Genomic DNA, 21373 nt, shown 5'->3' on the forward strand with positions numbered 1-21373 from the left:
TCTAAGTAGCTATTATTATTATTAGATAGTGTGCTTTCTAAGTAGCTATTATTATTATTATCATCTTTTTCATGTTGTCTTTAACTTTATTATATTTCAATATATTTAGTTATGTGTTTGTTTTGTCTATTTTATTTCATTCTACGTTGACCCATTCTGTGCAACGCCAAGGGTAGTTTTTGTTATGGAGGGTATTATTTTTTTTTAAATATATGGCATACAAACTACTAAAAGAAAATATATATAATGAATGCTTTCCTGAAAGGAAAATGGACACACAATCTAACTATGACAATTCAATCAGTTCAATGGTTTTGTGATTGGAAAATCGCAACTATGACATGGACAGAAATTTCCGTCCTGGGGCACTTTTTTGTACACTGGAATTTTTGTCCTGGGGTATTCATTCATAGGGTATTTACACAGACTTGGGATAGGCTCTCAAGGCCTGATCAACACACTGGATTAATGCGAAGGTCACGCATCTTTTCTTTTTAGAAAATCTTTTAAACACCAGATGTGGTTTAGCATATAAGATCAGTCTGCGCGCTTTTACACCTTGAAACTGAAACTGAGACACCTTGAAACTGAAACTTTAGAGCCCTGTTTTAAGATTAGGTGCTAGATTACAGTTTCACAGTAACTATAAACACCTATAGAGCCCTGTTTCAAGATTAGGTGCTAGATTACAGTTTCACATTATTACCTCAGTAACTATAGATGCCTATAGAGCCCTGTTTCAAGATGAGGTGCTAGATTACAGTTTCACATTATTATTATAAATAGTATTGTTTGATTATTATCATGATTGTGATTATTGCTATTTCTATTCTTATTAGTGTTAGTATATTTAAGCACTAAGTGGCCATGTGAAATCCACATAAGGCAAGTTTTGTTTACCCACTCCATCAAAAATGCCACATAGATTGGCCTCCAAGATAGCTGAAGTGCTCTTCAATAACCGAGCTATGTCTTGATCACAGTTTCAAGGCATTGAAACTTTCCAGATCAGAGTAATTAGTATTAATTAATTGAGGATAGTGGAGTAAGCACAACTGCTTTTGTATACACCCAGCCCACAATTGGACAGATTTGAACCTGGTAGTTTTCACCGTTAGAAAGAGCATTAAAAGCACTTATTTAAGGAAAAAAAAAATGATCAAGCGGTGACATAGACTGACATTTTGTGGGTGGAAGATGATGATATTTTAGTTTTTTTCATGGTTAAAAAAAAACCCAGTGCTTTTTATGTATGAATAATTTTGTGCTGTTGTGTCTTGCAGGTGGCTATATGTGGTTTGTTTCCATTCCTGATTCTCCCTCTGATTCACGTGGTCCACATGGGGGACAAGGCGGTGTCCCGTTGGCAGAAGGTTCAAATCTTCCTCACTGCCCCCATCACAAAGTTCTTCTATCACATGGTGGGTCCCGTATGTCTTTGCATGCCATTTGTGTTATTTGATCTCAGTCATTTGCCTTCTGTGTCTCTTTCATTTTCTAGGATAGGTAGTTATTTATTCGTTTATTTTGTTTATTTATTTTATATCATTACAATAAATTTGGCAGTGGTATAAGAAGTGACAGAATAAGTCATAGTAGCAATTCATAGCTGCTCAGCAGCAACAGTAACAAGAATGAGAAGATCAGTTGACGGGCGCAATAGCCGAGTGGTTAAAGCGTTGGACTTTCAATCTGAGGGTCCCGGGTTCGAATCACGGTGACGGCGCCTGGTGGGTAAAGGGTGGAGATTTTTCCGATCTCCGAGGTCAACACATGTGCAGACCTGCTAGTGCCTGAACCCCCTTCGTGTGTTTATGCAAGCAGAAGATCAAATACGCACGTTAAAGATCCTGTAATCCATGTCAGCGTTCGGTGGGTTATGGAAACAAGAACATACCCAGCATGCACACCCCAGAAAGCGGAGTATGGCTGCCTACATGGCGGGGTAAAAACGGTCATACACGTAAAAGCCCACTCGTGTGCATACGAGTGAACGTGGGAGTTGCAGCCCACGAACGCAGAAGAAGAAGAAGAAGATCAGTTGAATTAGCAACAGCAAGAGGAGCAGTCTGTTTTATTCATGATTCATATTTATTTTTCTTCTCCTTCATCATCATCACCATCTTCAGCTGCTGCTTCTTCTTCTTCTTCTTCTTCTTCCACCTCTTCTTCTGTTACATCTTCTTCTTCTTCTTCCACCTCTTCTTCTGCTACATCTTGTTCTTCTTCTTCCACCTCTTCTTCTTCTTCTTCTTCTTCTTCTGCCACTTCTTCTTCTTCTTCTTTCACATCTTCTTCCATCTCTGCTTCTTCTTCTTCTTCCACCTCTTCTTCTTCTATGTCGTCTTCTTCTTCTTCTTCCACCTCTTCTACTTCTTCTTCTTCTTCCACCTCTTCTACTTCTTCTTCTTCTGCCACTTCTTCTTCTTCTTCTTCTTTCACCTCTTCTTCCACCTCTTCTACTTCTTCTTCTTCCACCTCTTCTTCTTCTTCTTCTTCCACCTCTTCTTCTTCTTCTTCTGCCACTTCTTCTTCCACCTCTTCTTCTTCTTCTTCTTCTTCCACCTCTTCTTCTTCTTCTTCTCTCAAAAGTTCTAGAACGTCATGTACACCTTTGTCTTACATTCTTTATTGAAAAATATCAGCTTCTACATACCAATCAATCAGGATTTAGACAGCACCATTCTTGTGAAACCGCTTTATGTAGAATAACTGATGCATGGCTGCGTGATATTAATAAAAGCAAGGTGGTTGGAGTGATATTCCTTGATTTTACAAAAGCGTTTGACTTAATCAATCACGAAATATTGCTTCACAAATTGAAATGTTATGGTATTGCCGATAACTGCTTATTGTTTCTCAGATCTTACCTAGAAAACCGTATTCAGGCTGTCTATTCACGTGGCTTTATTTCTTCCAAAAGGCATGTTCCAAGAGGAGTACCGCAGGGGTCAATTCTAGGCCCTCTCTTATTTTCCTTGTATATCAACGATCTACCTTTATCAATTCAACATGCAATCTGTGATTTATTTGCTGATGATACATCAATACAATATGCTAGTCACAATGTTGACGAAATTAGTTATCACCTGAATGCCAACATGAAATCTGTCGAAAACTGGTGTGATGCTAATGATATGGTCGTGCACCCTGATAAGACAGAATGCATGTTAATTTGTCCTCGTCAGAAAAGACAGAACATAAAAGACGCACAACTTAACATAAAATATAAAGACAATACTATCAAACAAGTTACTAAGCATATACTATTAGGCATTACTATTGATCAAAATCTTTCGTGGCAGGAACATATTCATTGCCTCATAAAACAAGTATCATCTAGTGTATTCCAATTATCACAGATCAAACACTTTCTTGATAATCATTCTAGACGTGTGTTTTACTTTGCCTATATCCAGTCTCGCCTCAGCTATTGCTCGATTATTTGGGGTAAATGTCCTCCTTCTACATTAAAGCCACTTTGCTCTTTACAAAAACGTGCCATTAAGATGATTAACCATGTAAATACCACAGGTGGATCTGTGCACAATATGTACAAAGAACTTCAAATATTACCTGTTCATATACTTATTAGATATAACACATTGATTCTTATGCATAAAATTGTTCATAACGCATGCCCACAATATTTAAAATCGTTATTTTGTTTCCAATTCCAACGTAATTCAGATAGAGCTATTGTCCCAAAGCCTAAAATTGATTTATTTAAGATGAGTCTCTCATTTAATGGAAGCATCGAATGGAACATGCTTCCAAAGACATGTCGTCAAATTCCAGCCATATCTCTCTTTAAAACTAAGATAAGAATATTTCTATTCGATACATTTGATTAACCTACTCGCGGTCTTTTGCAAATGCTTGCTTGTACTCAGTCCACTAGCTGCCATGCCATGAGGAATGAAAAATTGAATGTATGTGTATGTGTGAACAGTAAGTGCGTGTGTGTGTTTGTGTGTGTTTGAGTGTGTGGGCGTGAATGTGTACGTATGTCTTTGTTGCTTGTTTTATAATTTTGTGTGTGTGTGTGTGTGTGTGTGTGTGTGTGTGTGTGTGTGTGTGTAAGTACCTATGTACATGTAATGTACCAATTGTTCCAGTTTTTCATCGCTTTGTTACCTTTAATAGACTATTCAAGTTCCTATTCTTATTCGTCGTTCTTATTATTTTATTTTATTTCAGTTTATTTCTTTATTTTTATGTTTTGTGTCGTTCGTTCTTTATTTTTTATGTCGTTAAATGGGCAGAATTGTAAAAAGGCCTTTACTGTGCCTAATTCTTTACCCATTAAAGATTCAATCAATCAATCAATCTTCTTCTTCTGCCACTTCTTCTTCCACCTCTTCTTCTTCTTCTTCTTCTGCCACTTCTTCTTCCACCTCTTCTTCTTCTTCTTCTTCTTCTTCTTCTTCTTCTTCTTCTTCTTCTTCTTCTTCTTCTTCTTCTTCTGCCACTTCTTCTTCCACCTCTTCTTCTTCTTCTTCTTCTTCCACCTCTTCTTCTTCTTCTTCTTCTTCTTCTTCTTCTTCTTCTGCCACTTCTTCTTCTTCTTCTTCCACCTCTTCTTCTTCTTCTTCTTCTTCCACCTCTTCTTCTTCTTCTTCTGCCACTTCTTCTTCCACCTCTTCTTCTTCTTCTTCTTCCACCTCTTCTTCTTCTTCTTCTTCCACCTCTTCTTCTTCTTCTTCTTCTGCCACTTCTTCTTCTTCTTTCACCTCTTCTTCTTCTTCTTCTTCTTCTTCCACCTCTTCTTCTTCTTCTTCTTCCACCTCTTCTTCTTCTTCTTCTGCCACTTCTTCTTCCACCTCTTCTTCTTCTTCTTCTTCCACCTCTTCTTCTTCTTCTTCTTCCACCTCTTCTTCTTCTTCTGCCACTTCTTCTTCTTCTTCTTCCACCTCTTCTTCTTCTTCTTCTTCTTCTTCTTCTTCTTCGTCTTCTTCTTCTTCTTCTTCTTCTTCTTCTTCTTCTTCTTCTTCTTCTTCTTCTGCCACTTCTTCTTCTTCTTCTTCTTCTGCCACCTCTTCTTCTTCTTCTGCCACTTCTTCTTCTTCTTCTTCCACCTCTTCTTCCATCTCTTCTTCTTCTACATCATCTTTTTCTTCTTCCACCTCTTCTTCTTCTTCGTGTTCTCACTGTATAACATTGGTGTCGGACAGCTGTCATACCTGATCTTCCTGGGGTTGTACTCCTACATGGTCCTGGTGGACTTCCAGAAGTACCCCTCGCATCTGGAATTCGTCCTCATGATCTGGATCCTGACCATCTTCCTGGGAGAAGTGTACACGGTTAGTAGACAACAGCAACAACAGCAGCAACAACAACGCCTACACAATTTTAATGTTTGACAGTTTGGAGATTTATAAGATGTATGACTGAGGAAGTCCTTCAAGAAGGTTTCATGAACAGTGACTGACAATGAGCCAAAAGATTCAGATTTCACCCCACCCCTACCCACCCACCCACACTGTTACTGTTCCAAAGCTGAAAAAAAAACCCAAAACAAATGCAGCTGCCAGATGTTTTTTTTTTTTACAATTTATGTTTGTACTATTAATGTACACCCTCTCCCCGCATTCCTAATATATCCTTGTGACAATGGTACATTTGATAATAAGGATATATTCTGTTCTGTTGTATGTTTGTACATGATTATTAATTCATCTCTTATACAATTTTTGTACTGTCCATCCACCAATATTCCTGGGAACCCTGGTAATAAAGAAATATTTTGTTCTATTCTATCTCAGATTGATATATTCTGTTCTATTCTATGCTTGTACAGGATTCATTTCTGTACCATATTCCTTGTAACCCTAGTACAACTGGTCCAAAAGACTTATTTTGTTCTATTCTATCTCAGATTGATATAGTCTGTTCTATTCTATGTTTGTACAGGATTCATCTCTGTACATTTTATGTACTATCCCTCCACCAGAATTCCCTGTACCTCTGTAGACCAGTTGGTAATGAAAAAGACAGGCTCTGCTCTCTTCTGTCACAGTTTTTTTCTCTTTTTTTTTGTTGTTGTTTGTTTTTACTCTGCACTAAAAATGTACTACCTCTCCACCAATATTCCTTGTGACCCTGGCGGTACAATTGGTAATAATAAAGACATGTTCTGTTCTCTTCTATCTCAGTTGTTTTTGTTGTTTTTTCTTCTTCTTCTTTTTTCCTTTTTTTTTTGTTTTGTTTTTACTCTGCAATAAATACGTACTATTCCTCCATAAATATTACTTGTAACCCTGTTACACTGGTACAGTTGGTAATAAAGACGTTTTGTTCTCTTATATCTGAGTGGGTCTTTTGTTTTCTTTTTCTTTTTCTTTTTTTTACTCTGCAATAAAAACATACTATCCCACCACCAACATTCCTTGTAAACTTGGTACAAGCTTGGTACAACTGGTAATAAAGACATATTTTGTTCTTTTTTTTGTTTGTTTGTTTGTCTGTTTTACTCTGCATTAAAAACATACTATCTCTCCACCAATATTCCTTGTGACACTGGTGCAATTGGTAATACAAACATTTTGCGCTCTTCTATCTGATTTTTATTTTATTTTATTTTATTTTTATTTTACTCTGCAATGATTAAAAAAAAATTTTTTTTAATTTTACAGTTCATAACCTTTCCATCGGCCACCCTGTGGGGCAAAGTGCGGGACTGGTTCACGTTCCTGAACCGTCTGGACATGGCCAACCTGGTGTTGGCCTTTGCTGGCTTCCTGCTGCGCTACAACGCCGAGTTCTACATGCAGGCCAAGACCATCTACTGCGTCAACGCCGTCATCTTCTTCATCCGCATCATGAAGGTCTACATCTCCAACATCCACCTTGGACCGAAGCTGTACATGATCCTGAGAATGGTAAAGTTTTGTGTGTGTGTGTGTGTGTGTGTGTTTGTGTGTTGTGTTGTGTTGTGTGTGTGAGTGTGTAGTATCTGCATGTGTGTGCATGACTGGATGTTTGAGATTGGTAATATGTTCGTTCTTTAGTTTAAGCTATTTTTACTGTAAGTGACATTCAAGAGGATAAGGGGGGAAAAAAAACACTGCAGGGGAGGGGGAAAAAGTCACTGTTCGCTTAATGTGAGTGGGTAAATATGTGTGTGTGCATGTGTGTGTGTGTGTGTGTGTGTGTGTTGTAACATGTATTTATCTATGTTTGTGTGTCATATGCATATGTGTGTGTGTGTGTAACTGCAACTTTGTTAACTGCTGATGAGACAAACTCTTGTGTATAGACAACCTTGTAGTAGAAGATTGTCTCCCTTTTACAGACACATCACGACTTCACTAGCAGCTGCAATATATGATCAGTTGTGGGTTACAACTTCAGATGAAAAAAAAAAGTTTTTAATTCATTTTTGTTATTGTTAGTATTGTCAATATATATATTGGTATGATGCACCTCATATGGTTGTCCTCTGTGTTGTACAGAGGCTAAGCTTGAAAGAAATAGGATGGCACAAATTTCTCTTTGGCGTTTCTCTTTTTTCTTCTGGTCTACGGTTGTATTTGTTTTCCCATTTACATGCATTTATGAGTTTTGCCTTTCCATCTCTATAAATATTAAGAGTTATACATATGTGTGAATGACTGGTGTTATAGTACTTTCATTTGTCTTTGTTTAGCATCATCATCATCATCATCATTAGTAGTAGTAGTAGTTGTATTTGCCTTGTATATATCTTTCACTTTATGATATTTTGGTATATTTACGTTTGTGTGTGTGTGTGTGTGTTTTTGTTTAAATATTTTGTTTCTTTTTATGTGTTAATGTTATATGTAAACCTAGGGCAGGCATTAAGGCTGGAGAAATGCATTGTGTTTATGCAAAGTCAGGCATCTGCCCCATTAAAACAGATTATTTATTTATTTATTTATTTATTTATTCATTTGTTTATCTGTTCGTTCGTTCATTTGTTTATTCATTTATCTATCTATTTTTTTGTCAGTTGCTGTTTTATTCATTATTTTTTTACAGCAGATACGATGCAGTTTATTTGGATCAGTCTACACACTCTGACTAAAATCACATTTAATTACACATACTTAACCATTACCCATTATTATTATTATTATTTTATTATTATTATTATTATTATTATTATTATTACTACTACTACCATTTTATATTATAATTATTATTTATTTATTTATGTAAGCTTATCTTTTATTTATTCACCTTTATTTTATTTTATTTTATTTTATTTTTATTTTTATTTTTTCTCAGGGCCTGACTAAGCGCGTTGGGTTATGCTGCTGGTCAGGCATCTTCTTGGCAGATGTGGTGTAGCGTATATGGATTTGTCCGAACGCAGTGACGCCTCCCTGAGCTACTGAAACTGAAACTGAAACTGCAGAGTCCGGCAGGGGTCTGACATTCCTGTCCTGTGCAAACTACTATCCGCCTGTGTGGAGAAAACGAAAGTAGCTATGGCCGATAACCTCCATCACATTATATGGACAGACGTTAAACTGAAGAACAACCACACTCTGACACGTTGAAACTTTAAACTGACAAAACTGTGGTTACAGGTGGAGGAGCTGCTGATGTTCATTGTGGTCCTGGCGGTCTTCCTGCTGGCCTACGGGGTGTGCAGCCAGGGCCTGCTCTACAAGAAGCGCGACCCCTCCTTCCAGGTCTTCAAGGACATCATCCAGTTCCCCTACTGGCAGCTGTATGGCGAGATCTTCCTGGAGGAGATACAGAGTGAGTCGTGGGATCCTCGAACCCCTGGTCTCTGGTTCGCACTGGGTCAGAGGAAGTCCAGTGGAGTGATGGCCTAGAGGTAACGCGTCTGCCTAGGAAGCAAGAGAATCTGAGCGCACTGGTTCAAATCACGGCTCAGCCATCGATATTTTCTCCCCCTCCACTAGACCTTGAGTGGTGGTCTGGACGCTAGTCATTCGGATGAAACGATAAACTGAGGTCCTGTGTGCAGCATGCACTTAGCACATGTAAAAGAACCCACGGCAACAAAAGGGTTGTTCCTGGCAAAATTCTGTAGAAAAATCCACTGCAATAAGAAAAAGAGAGATATGTATATATATATATAGAGAGAGAGAGGCAGCCCGAATTTCACACAGAGAAGTTTGTTGTGATAAAAAGAAATACAAATACAAATAACCGATTCTGCCCACAGTGCCTCCTCAGCCTTGCTTGGCTTTAGCTTAATTAATCTTCTTCTTTGTGCTTTGTGGCATGCAAGGCAGCATGTCCCTCTGCCAGAGATCTAATACCGCAACTGCTGCAGATCTTGTTGCGTGATGTTTTTATATAAGTTAGCTGCCTGCCTCCAGGTGTAGCCCATTTTCCTTCAGTTTCTAAGTCGTTATTGAATAACACCCACTCACAAAATACTGATACTGCAGTGATATCTTTTTAAAAAAAAAAATCTATGTTTGATCTATTTCTATCTATCTGTCATTCTTTCTTTGTACCTCTCTGTATGCCTGATATCTTTATGTGTTTTTTTAATTTTCATCTGTTTGTGTATTTATTTGTTTGGGTTTTTTTTTGGTTTTTTGTTTATCTATTATCAGTCAGTCTATTTATTTATCCAGATATTTATCTGTTTATTTATATATTAATTCTTATCTCTGCTCATTGATTTGCCAATGTAACTTACAGATCCTGACACAACACTATACTGTTCTGGTGTGTGTGTGTGTGTCAATTTTTCAGCGGACGAGGAATGCCTGGCCCGGCTGAGCAACGGGACGATGGTGCCGCCCTACGAGAACACGTGTCGCGAGTCGTACTGGCTGGTGTACATTATGCTGGGGCTGTACCTGCTGGTTGGCAACGTGCTGCTCCTCAACCTCCTCATCGCCATCTTCAGGTGCTGATCATGGGAAGGGGGTCATCCTTGTGTCAGAGTGGTGTCGTAGTGGAGGGGGGATGTCATCCTTATTGGCCTAGTGGTAAAGTATCCTTGATGGATGGGAGGGAATCTGAGCGCGCTGGTTTAAATCTCCATGGTCGCCAGTATTTTCTTCCCTCCAACCCATTTCGCTAGACCTTGAGTGATGGTCTGGATGCTGGTTGTTCGGATGAGACGATACATTGAGGTCCTGTGCCTAGCATGCACTTAGCGAACGAGAAAGAACGCTTAGCAACAAAAGGTTTGTTCCTGGGGGAAAATTCTGTAGAAAAATTCATTCCTATAGGAAACCAAATAATAAGAAATTGCAGGCGAAAGAAAAGATGAAAAAAATTTGGCACTCTCAGTGTAGTGAAGTACTCTCCCTGGAGAAGTCAGCCCCAATTTCACACAGATGAATCTGTTGTGACAAAAGTTTAATACTACAGAACAATACAGTACACTACACTACACTACACTACACAACACTACATTGCAATACAATACAATACAAATTATTAAACTGAACATTTTATTTGTTATGCTTGCATTGTGTTTTGCACTTTATCATCATTTGTTAATCTCCCTTTGTTTCCCGTTTTATGCAGTCTGTCACTGGGCATAGCGTGACATGGGTTACACAATCTGAGCTGTGTTGGGCATTATGTTTTCGAGGAATGGGAGTTCTTTTTGGAATGTGGGAACATGGCATGCAAATTACAATTGTGCTCCTTTTTACATGTATGTATTTTAAGTGAAAATTGCTGTTATCTCAGCCATTTAATCATGTGTGTGTGTGTTTGTGTGAGTGTTGGAGTGTAACAGTTGCAGTATTGAGAGTATGTCACTTTGTGAGTTTTATGCATTGTGTTCTTATAATGTTAATGATTCTGTTCTGTGTTTCTACTACTTTTTATATGCTTTCTTGTTTCACTTTAGGTACTGGATTGTAAAGCGCTTGGAGCTTGCTCATGCTTGTATTATAGCGCTATATAAAAATAAAATGTTATTGTTATTATAAAATATTATGGTTGGGTTTTGTACCTGTGGAGATATTGGACATGTTGCTCTTTTTTGTCAACAAACACGTCAACAATTTCTCTTGGAGATAATAAAGTATTAGCTCTTTTTTTTTTTCCTCAAGGCCTGACAAAGCGCGTTGGGTTACGCTGCTGGTCAGGCATCTGCTTGGCAGATGTGGTGTAGCGTATATGGATTTGTCCGAACGCAGTGACGCCTCCTTGAGCTACTGAAACTGAAACTGAAACTTTTTTTTTTTTTTTTTTTTTTTTAAATCAGCGATGATGTCAACAGTTTCTCTTTCAGAGATGAGAAAGAATTCTTGTATCTTTTATTTCATACTGGTAACACATCCACCTAGGAAGGGAGAGAATCTGAGGGTGGTGGGACTGAATCCCACCGCGCTTGCCAGAATTCACTCCTCTTCACCAGACTGTGCGTGTTGGTGTGGATGCTAGTCATTCATGTTAGACTTCTTCTTCTTCTTCAGCGGTCAATATTGTTGGGATGCGTCAGATTTGAAGCTTCATCGGTCACCCCAAAGCTGTGCCCGTAGCTCTACTCCCTCGGGCCAGAACTGGCATCGTAGATCCTCATAAGTGGGGCAGTGTTGGAAAATATGTTCTGAGGTTTGTGTACCTGTGCCACAGGCACATTCATCGGTGTGAGATATTTTCATTCGGCTCAGATGACTCAAAAGCCTGCAGTGGCCAGTTCGAAGTCTGAAGAGGATTTTTTGCTGGTGTCGCTGGAGTTGGTGGATCGCGTCTGTCCCTTTGTCAGCGTTCGGCCTCCTCTTCCCTCGGTAGTGGCTGTGGGTGGTGGTTTTTTGCCTCTCTGTACATCACTGGGTGACTGAACTGCTCTATTTTGCTTCCCATATTAGAAAATAGATGGAGTTCCCATGTGCAACATGCAATAGCACACCCATAACTTTCAAGAAAAATTCACTGGAATATACATGTGTGTACGTGTGTGTGTGACTGAAGCCTGACAGAATGACACAGGAAACAGATGTTTCAGTTTCTCAGTGCCGTGTAACTGTGTTTGGACAAATCCTTATATGCTGCACCACATCTACAGCATAACCCAATGTACTGAGGCCTTCAGTGCATGCATATATATATATATATATATATATAGAGAGAGAGAGAGAGAGAGAGAGAGAGAGAGAGAGAGAGAGAGATGTATACCTGCTTCTAAGCCCTGCATTGATTCACTGTGTACTTATACCAGGTGTATTGTGACTTGTTTGCAGCAAGAGTACTATTTAAACCATTTCCATATCAGTTTCTTGAAAACTTACTGATCCTCTTTTGTGTGTGTGTGTGCGCATGTATGTGTATGTTCGTGTATCTGTGTGTGTGTGTGTGTGTGTTGTGTGTATGTGTGTGCTTGTATGTGTATGTTCGTGTATCTGTGTGTGTGTGTGTGTTGTGTGTATGTGTGTGCATGTATGTGCTTGTATATATGTGTTGTGTATGTGCGTGTGTGCGCGCGCGCGCGCGCGTGTGTGTGTGTGTGTGTGTGGTTGCAGCAACGTGTTCAACATGGTGGAGGAGAACTCCATAGAGATTTGGAAGTACCAGATGTACTTTCTGGTGATGGAGTTCCAGTGCAAGGCGCACCTGCCTCCCCCGCTCTCCGTCTTCCAGCACGTCTACTTCCTCTTTCGCTTCATCTTCAAGAAGACTTGCTGCAAGAAAAAGAAACGCTGTGAGTCCAAACTTTTTTTTATTTCTTTTTATGGTTGTTGTTTTGTTTGTCTTTTGCGTTTTTGGTTGGATTGTGGGCATGCTGGGATTTTATTCAAGATTCTAAACCAATTTCTGCTTTTTACATTGCTTTTTTCCCCCCCTAACTTTAGACAGAGCTGTGTGGTACACCTGTGGGAATGCCTGGAACTCTTTTGAGTGATATTCACAGTATCTCCATCTTCTGGAAATTTTCGGTTATGGAGAAAGGCATAATAGGAACCACTCATTGTAAGCAATGTATAAGACATTCTTCAAAGAAAATAAAGTGTGCACACAACTATCAAATAAGCATACGTGATTCTGAAACAGTTATGATACGCAAAAGCAACATCCTTTCATCAATAGCATATTCAGGATGACTGAAAGATAACGAGAGTCAGAGACAGAGACCGAGAGAGAGAATCGAAGTGTGTGTACATATGTGTGTTTGTGTGTGTGTGTCTGTGTTTAAAAAACAACAACAGCCCCCACTCCCACCCCCCACCCCCACCTCATTTTGATTATTTTCTGTTCACCAGCTGAACAGTTTGGGCAACACCAGTTGGCCTACCTGGCTCTGTTTGAGAAGGAGATGATGGCCAATTACCTCCGAAGGCTCAAGTTCGAGTCCATGGACTCCATGCAGAGGAAATTCAGCAAGCTGCAAAAGCGGTAGGTTGAAACGGGTTTGGATCTCATTGTCACTTTATTACATTGCTGCTGCTGCTACATTCAGAGCTGCTGTCTCTTGCTTTTTATATTGCTACTCTACCACCGTTACTTCTGCTACTGTTACTGATAATGGCTTCTAGTGTTAGTAACAAAGCTAGTAGTATTCATGTATATTTATCAAGGCCCTGCAGATTCAATATTTGTGGGATTTTTCACTTCTCATCAAATATTCAACAAATTGTTCCAAGATGTATCCAGTGCTGCTAATCCTGACAGTGGTATTTAGACAGATTGTTGCAAACACCAAAAGCCATAGCAGTATGCATGTGATCTGCCACAAACTCATTTTGTTTAGTTTTTACATCATCTAAAAAATTTAAAAAAAGCCAAAAGCTTCCAATGCAGAAAATGTTTGCTACAAAATTTAATACTTGCTACCAGTATTAGGAGTGGTAGCAAGTGTCCGTGGGTTCAGATTCCATTTACGCAGACCAGAGTTTTTACTCCACCCCCAAACCCCCTCCACTAGACCTTGAGTGGTGGTCTGGGTGCTAGTCTTCTGGGTGAGTCGATAAACAGAGATCCCGTGTGCAGTGTGCATTCAGTGCTCACAAAAGAATCCACAGCAGCAGAAGGGTTGCCCTTGGCAAAATTCTGTAGAAAAAATGTCCACATGCAGGCAGGAAAAATAAAAATAAAGAGTACGCCACTACACCGTGGGGACACACTGTCCCCAGGGGAGAGCAGCCCAAATTTCACACAGAGAAATTTGTTGTGTTAAAGAGTAACATAATGCAATAATACAATATAATAAACACAGCACAACTCAACGCATTGCAGCACAAGGCAGTGTAACACAAAGCAATGCAACGTTGCACAACACGATGTAACACAGTAACACAGAGAAATTTGTTGTGACAAAAGAGTGCAGTACAGCACAGTGCAATGAAGACAACACAACACAATGCAGCACAACACTACACAGTAACACAGAGAAATTTGTTGTGTCAAAGAGTAACGTAATACCATACAATAAACACAACAGAACTCATGTTAGGCAACACAATGCAGCGCAACACAACACAAGGCAACACAACACAGTAACGCTGAGAAATCTGTTGTGACAAAGAGTATAACACAATACACAATACAGTACGAAGAGAGAACACAACACGTCAACACATGCACAACACAACACAACACAACACAACACAAGGCAACACAACACATTCACAACACAGCACAATACAATGCAACACAACACAACAACACAACACATGCACAGCACATGCACAACCCAACACAGCACAGCACAGCACAACACAGCACATGCACAACCCAACACAGCACAACACAGCACATGCACAACCCAAGACAGCACAACACAGCACATGCACAACCCAACACAGCACAGCACAACACAGCACATGCACAACCCAACACAACACAGCACATGCACAACCCAACACAGCACAGCACAACACAGCACATGCACAACCCAACACAACACAGCACAGCACAGCACAGCACAACACAGCACATGCACAACCCAACACAACACAACACAGCACATGCACAACCCAACCCAACACAACACAGCACAACACAGCACATGCACAACCCAACCCAACACAACACAGCACAACACAGCACATGCACAACCCAACACAGCACAACACAACACAACACAGCACATGCACAACCCAACCCAACACAGCACAACACAGCACATGCACAACCCAACACAGCACAACACAACACAACACAGCACATGCACAACCCAACACAGGACAACACAACACAACCCAACACAGCACAACACAACACAACACAACACAGCACATGCACAACCCAACACAGCACAACCCAACACAGCACAACACAGCACATGCACAGCACAACACAACACAACACAGCACATGCACAACACAACACAGCACAACACAGCACATGCACAACCCAACACAGCACAACACAACACAGCACAGTAGTAATTGAAAGAACAAAAAGAACCGGCATCACAAAAAAAAAAAAAAAAAGCATGAGTGAGTGACTGGGTTACCTTACATCTTACCTGTGGTCTTGCAGGGTGGACATGCTGAGCAAGATCATCGAGGACAAGCACGTGGAGGACGAGCTGGCCTTGCAGGCCTCCCTTCGCCTCAGCGACGGTCTGCGGGTGATCAGAGCCGTCGACCGCGGCGCTTCCATGCTATCCTCCTCAGATCCTACCTTGACTTCATCCGTCTTGGGGACCGTTTCCCAGCTGCTGCCCCCTGGCAATGACAAGGTGGATGGTGGAGGAGGAGGAGGAGGAGGGGAGCAGAAGGAGAAGGACGAGAAGAAGGAAGGAGGAAAGGAGGGGATGTCTGAGGAGCCGGAGGTGGAGAAGAAATCCCGGAAAGCGACGAAAGAAACTAAAGTGGCTTTTGCTCTGGTAGGACGTGTTTTTTTTTTTCTCTCTCTCTCTCTCTCCTGGCAGTCTTTGCCTCTCTGTCTGTTTCTTTTTCTGTCTCTTGGTCTCTCTGTCTCACTTTCCGTCTGTTTCTGTCTCTCCTTGTCTTGGTCTTTCTTTCTCTCTCTGTCTATGCATCTCTTCTTCACTCTCTCTCTCTCTCTTTCTCTGATGGGATGCAGCTGGGGAAGTTTTGATCAATTTGAACGAAATCAAAGTTATGTGTTCACATTACAGTAATTGTTTTATGTGTACAAATAAACAAGTAGACAAAGGTATACTCCCCCAAAAACTAATGTACTCATTACCTGATTGCCAAGGGTGCAGTTGAACTCATATTTTCCACATAAACCTAAAAGTTATTATCATTTAAAGTTGGTGGCAGGTTTTGAAAATGGTTGAATAAGTTCAATAAGGGATTAAAATGCACACACACTCACAGACACACACACACACAGACACACACACACACACATATATAGAGATACATATATATATATATATATATGTGTGTGTGTATTTATATTCTTTTTTTATTCTTTTTTTTTTTTAGCACATCTCATAAACAAGTCAGAGGTCTCTTTTTTCAATGTATTGGATTCAGGTTCCAGGTTAAGTTATGATTCAGAGATTCAGATTCAGTTCTGGAATTTCTAATGTGACTAAAAAAATGTTTGCAGTCATGTTTATTACTTGTTCCATTCAGTCATTTACCAGAGTGACTAACTGTGTGCAGGACCTGCCACCTGGAGAGGAAGAGAAAAAGAAGAACAAGAAGAAGAACAAGAAGAAGAAGGAGAAACGTGAGAAGAGCAAGGAAAGGGATCCCAGTCAGGAGAGGAAGGAATTGAACATCAACCTGCCAGAAGCAGACACCAAGCCGACGCTTGATAAGTTCATATCAGATGAGAACAACGACATCTCGGACGGCGCCAGGTTTGTCCGTGCACTACGCTCCAGGTCGCCCACAAACTCCAACCAGCTGTTCCGGGTACCGCCACCCACCTTTCTGAGAACGCCTCCACAAGCCCAGTCTTCGACAGAGGGCATGCAGATGGATTACGCTGACGTGTCGGACTTGGAATCTGAGGGTGCAGGGAGCCCCGTGGACCGGCATTCTCCCAAACGGCCCAAGAGCCGCGCCCAGCTGAACAAGCTGTCGCACACGGACACGGCGCTCAACGATGCAGAGTCCGACAGCTCCTCAGACAACTCCTTCGTCGTCCACCACCCCCCACCTCACCACAGACCGCGCAAAGCCAACCGACGCAAGTCTCCAAGGCGGAAGGCGAGTGACAGTGAGGACATGTGAGGAGATTTATTTCTTTTCGGGGAAAAATCTTTTTTATGGTGTGACAGTGGATACATATTATGGAGACTGCTTTCGGCTACATTTTTCAGGAAAAGATTTTTACATGGCTTGACACTGACGACATGTGAAAAGCAGTTTAAGCTGCCCGTTTTGAGAAAAAAGCCCCCACATGAACTGACATCGTGAACATTTAAAAACAGATATTTTGGCTTCCTCTTTGAAAAAAAAACTTTTGCATGAGGATATTTAAACTTAGTACTGGGTTCTGTATTAGGGAAACAGTTTTACATGAGATAGAGAACATGTAAAACTCATTTACTGCTTCCTCTATAGAAGAAAAAGAACTTAGTTTCAGTTTCCTCTGTAGAAGAAAACAGACTCAGTTTCACCTTTCCCTATAGGAGAAAATTGACACAGTTTTGGCTTCCGTTGTGGAAGAAAACAGACTAGTTTCAGCTTCCCCTATAGAAGAAAATAGACTCAGTTTTCGCTTCCCCTATAGAAGAAAATAGACTCAGTTTTCGCTTCCCCTATAGAAGAAAATGTTGAAGAAAATAGACTAAAATTTGGTGTCTACTTTAGAAGAAAATATATATGACTTGACATTGGGGATGTTTTAAAATCAGTTTCGAATGCCCCTGTTGGAAAAAGATTTTACATGCTTTGATTTTGAAGAAAAGTAAGAACCAGTTTTGGTTGTTCAGTTGTGGAGATGGTCTTTGATGACTTGACAGTGAGAGCAAGTAAAAATCACTTGGCTGCTTGCTCATGGAAGAGATCTCCATGATGTTTTGACAGTAGTAGCAAGATGTGTGAAGAAACAACAACTTGTATTGCCCCTTTGTGTGAAAGAAGCCTTACAGGATTTACTTGACTTGCATTGAGGACATGTAAAATTCAGTTTCTGCTGACAGTTGGGGGGGAAAAGACCTTCACTGATTTTGGCAAATAATATGGCGGCAGTTAATTGATGACTTCACTACTTTTTGTTGATTTTTAACAAACGGATCAACTGTTGTGACACCATAATGCGGATTTGCTGTTGGGATTATTTTGTTGTTTTGGGTTTTTTCTGAATGCAGTGTCTTACTTCTTGTGATACTTTAAACATGTGGATTCAAAAAGAAGGTTTATGTAAATTGATGTACTGCCATGATTGTGACCTGTGAAAACTGATGCATCAGATGCAGATTCTTTTTGTTTTTTGGGGTTTGTTTTTTTTTGCCTAACAAGCTCATGACATCAATTTATTGGAAAATAACGAATGTGATATTTTGTATTGTCATTGTTGTACAGAAATTGCAACCTGCAAACAGCCAGTGATCTCATACATAAATGTTTCCATTGTAGCCTTGTTGATATCGCAGTTGACTTACATACAGATGTAAACGTTATCATGAATATGTTTGGAATTGTTCAGGTTAAAATGTTTCTGAGCAAATGCATCAACCGAAACGTGGTCAGTGCAACGAAACCTTTATGATTTAATACACAAGATCATGTTATTGTCATTAAGTTTGCTCAGCGTCGTGAATGTCCCTAAGTCCATGGAATAAGAGAAGACTTTGGACAATCCAAAACGCTAAGCAAAGTTAGTGCTGTGAGTGTGTACTCATTTGGTTGGTGATGCAGGTTGTACAGTTTTCTCATCAATTAAAACCTAAGTTGTTGTGTGTGTTTTTTTTTATGTTGGTAACGTTTTGTGTTGCAAGTTGTTCATTTTTCTCACCATTTAAAACCAAAGTTAACAAGAAGCACTAATTTCCCAAATAGTGTTTATCTCTCTCTGTATATTTATTTATTTATTCATTAATTTCATACCCTCCATTTATTTGCTATGTATCTTTTTTTATATAAAAAAATGTTTATTTTTGTTAAAATTACTTTATTTCAATATATTTTCCCCTCAAGGCCTGACTAAGTGCGTTGCGTTGTGCTGCTGGTCAAGCATCTGCTTTGCAGATGTGGTGTAGCACAAATGGATTTGTCCGAACGCTTTGATGCCTCTGTGAGTAATTGAAGTGAGCTGAACTCTTTATCTCTACTGGAGTCATTTTGGGTTCTCTTATCATACAGTCCCATGTCCCCTGTATCCTGGGAATACTGTGTAATGGAGTGATAGAGGTGTTGTGAAAATAGTTTGTCCATGAAGAGGCAAGTGTTTTGGTTTGTTTATTATTTGGGGTAATACTCTTTTTCCACACATGATTTGATTTTTACTCATGAATCTATGAAGATATTGCATAATATTGCACACTGTGATAAGTTGTATCATCCAAAAACAAAAAAAAAGATATGTGTATATATATATATATATATATATATATATATATATATATATATATGTGTGTGTGTGTGTGTGTGTGTGTGTGTGTGTGTGTGTGCATGTGCATGTGCATGTGTGTGTGTATGTGTGTTTGCATGTATGTGTGTGTGTATGTGTGTGTGTGTGTGTGTGTGTGTCCATATCTAAAGATCAGTGTTTAAATATGAGATTTACATTCCATATTCATGAATATAAGCTGCTGAATGCTGCTTTGCGCACCCGGTAAACTGTTTAGCAAGTATCCACAAAGACATTCAGCAAATGATCTCTGAATGACTCAGTGGACTCATAAGAACTGTTTGAAAATTCACAAATCTTTGAATGCATGACAAAAGGGAAACAAAGTAGATCATTGAAGAGATAAATTGGTTGTATTTAAGAAACTGGTGAGATATTCAAAAAAAAAAAAAAGTGGTCGTTTCACTTCTGTAATGCTAGTTTCTTGGTGGTACTGGGTAAATTGAATTGCATGCTCCGAACATTGTTACCGAATGCAGCAATTGCAGATTGTTGATAAATCAAAATGAGATTGGAGTTTTTTGAAGAAGCTTTTGCTCTGGCTCAGGTAATATTTTGATGGCACAAAATGCCTGTGATTGTTTTGTTCGTTTTACATGTCTTTGTATGATAACATTTCTGCTTGGGTGTTGAGCAGTTCAACACACACACACACACACACACACACACACACACACACAAACACACTTTTTTTTTCTTCAAAACACTCCTTTATGTACATCTCTGAGAAAATCTGTTGTGATGTTGTAAAAAAAAAAATGTTCTTTGACATTCCTTTTTTTTTTTTTTTTAAGAATTACAACACATTATATTTCATTTGTTTTTCATCCTTTGATATTGTATGGGGTGAGCAGTGTTATACATTTATCAATACACACACACACACACACACACACACACACACACACACAGTCATGAGTAATATGGAAATCGGTCAAATATGTCTTTGTCAGTGATTTTATACATAAAGGTCAAGGCCACTAATGTATAAAAATTCTGAGCATATTTGCACAACATAGTCTGGAAAGGGAATTGTTATGGCTTGTTTCTTTCTTTTTATTACTGAAAATAGTGATTATTGGCACTGCTTGTTTGTGGTGTTTTGGTTTGTTTGTTTGAATTTGTTTGGTTTTCTTTGTTTTTGTTGTTTTTCTGTTGCTCATGTTGATTGTTGGCATCTCTTTTTTTTTTCTTTTTTTTTTCCTCTTGTGTTCTATTTTTCCTTAAAAGGAAGAGAAGACATGTTTTGTTTTGCAGCTTTACTTAGGTGCTATCTGTTTGAAAGATTTATTTGTTGTTTCTCTTTTATATATATATATATATATACCAATTTGAATGTTAACTCTAGATGTATTTTCCCCGTGATGTTTCTCTCCATCTGTATGTCTGTCTCTCTTTTTATATGATCTCATGATAAAGGAAATTAAATGAATCTCGTTGTTTCCATTTCCATGATATCTGTTGTCCATGTTAGTATATTTGACCTTTTGAAAAGAAAATCTTACTTTCTTCTTTTTTTCGCTCATGGTTGTAGAGTGGAGATCTGTAATTGTTTTGGGTTTTTTGTTGTTGTTGGTTTTATTGTTGTTGTTTTTAATCATTATTATAACCCAGTTGTTGTTAAGTTAAATAAGTAATACTGTATTATTATAACCCAGTTGTTGTTAAGTTAAATAAGTAATACTGTATTCCTTTTTTTTTTATTAACTGTTGTGTGCTTATGTGCACACATGTGTACATGATTGTGTGTGTGTGTGTGTGTGTGTGTGTGTGTGTGTGTGTGTGTGCCTTTTATATAAAACTATGCTCTTCACAGGACAAGTGGCTGGTTTTTTTTCATATTCTTCTCTACAATCTCTGTCATGAAATATATGATCATGATTATACATGTACCTTTAAAAAAACAAAAAAAAAATTACCACTCCACACCAGTACCGGTTTTTTTTGTTTT

The 21373-nt window shown here is 39.1% G+C and overlaps 1 protein-coding gene across 1 annotated transcript in view; it reads left to right on the forward strand.

Moving 5' to 3' along the window:
• The window catches only part of LOC143294250 (transient receptor potential cation channel subfamily M member 8-like), a 43755-nt gene extending 26274 nt beyond the window's left edge, over nt 1-17481 (forward strand). Inside the window, exons 17-25 of the mRNA XM_076605684.1 lie at nt 1284-1421; nt 5175-5303; nt 6636-6881; nt 8556-8730; nt 9706-9862; nt 12441-12619; nt 13179-13311; nt 15400-15748; nt 16503-17481. Of these exons, the coding sequence (XP_076461799.1) occupies nt 1284-1421; nt 5175-5303; nt 6636-6881; nt 8556-8730; nt 9706-9862; nt 12441-12619; nt 13179-13311; nt 15400-15748; nt 16503-17078 (2082 nt within the window). The 3' untranslated portion in view covers nt 17079-17481. The remainder of the gene's footprint in view (nt 1-1283; nt 1422-5174; nt 5304-6635; nt 6882-8555; nt 8731-9705; nt 9863-12440; nt 12620-13178; nt 13312-15399; nt 15749-16502) is intronic.
• Nucleotides 17482-21373: the final 3892 nt, after the last annotated feature.

This window comes from Babylonia areolata, chromosome 19 (genome assembly GCF_041734735.1).
Source record: "Babylonia areolata isolate BAREFJ2019XMU chromosome 19, ASM4173473v1, whole genome shotgun sequence".
NCBI lineage: Eukaryota > Metazoa > Mollusca > Gastropoda > Neogastropoda > Buccinidae > Babylonia > Babylonia areolata.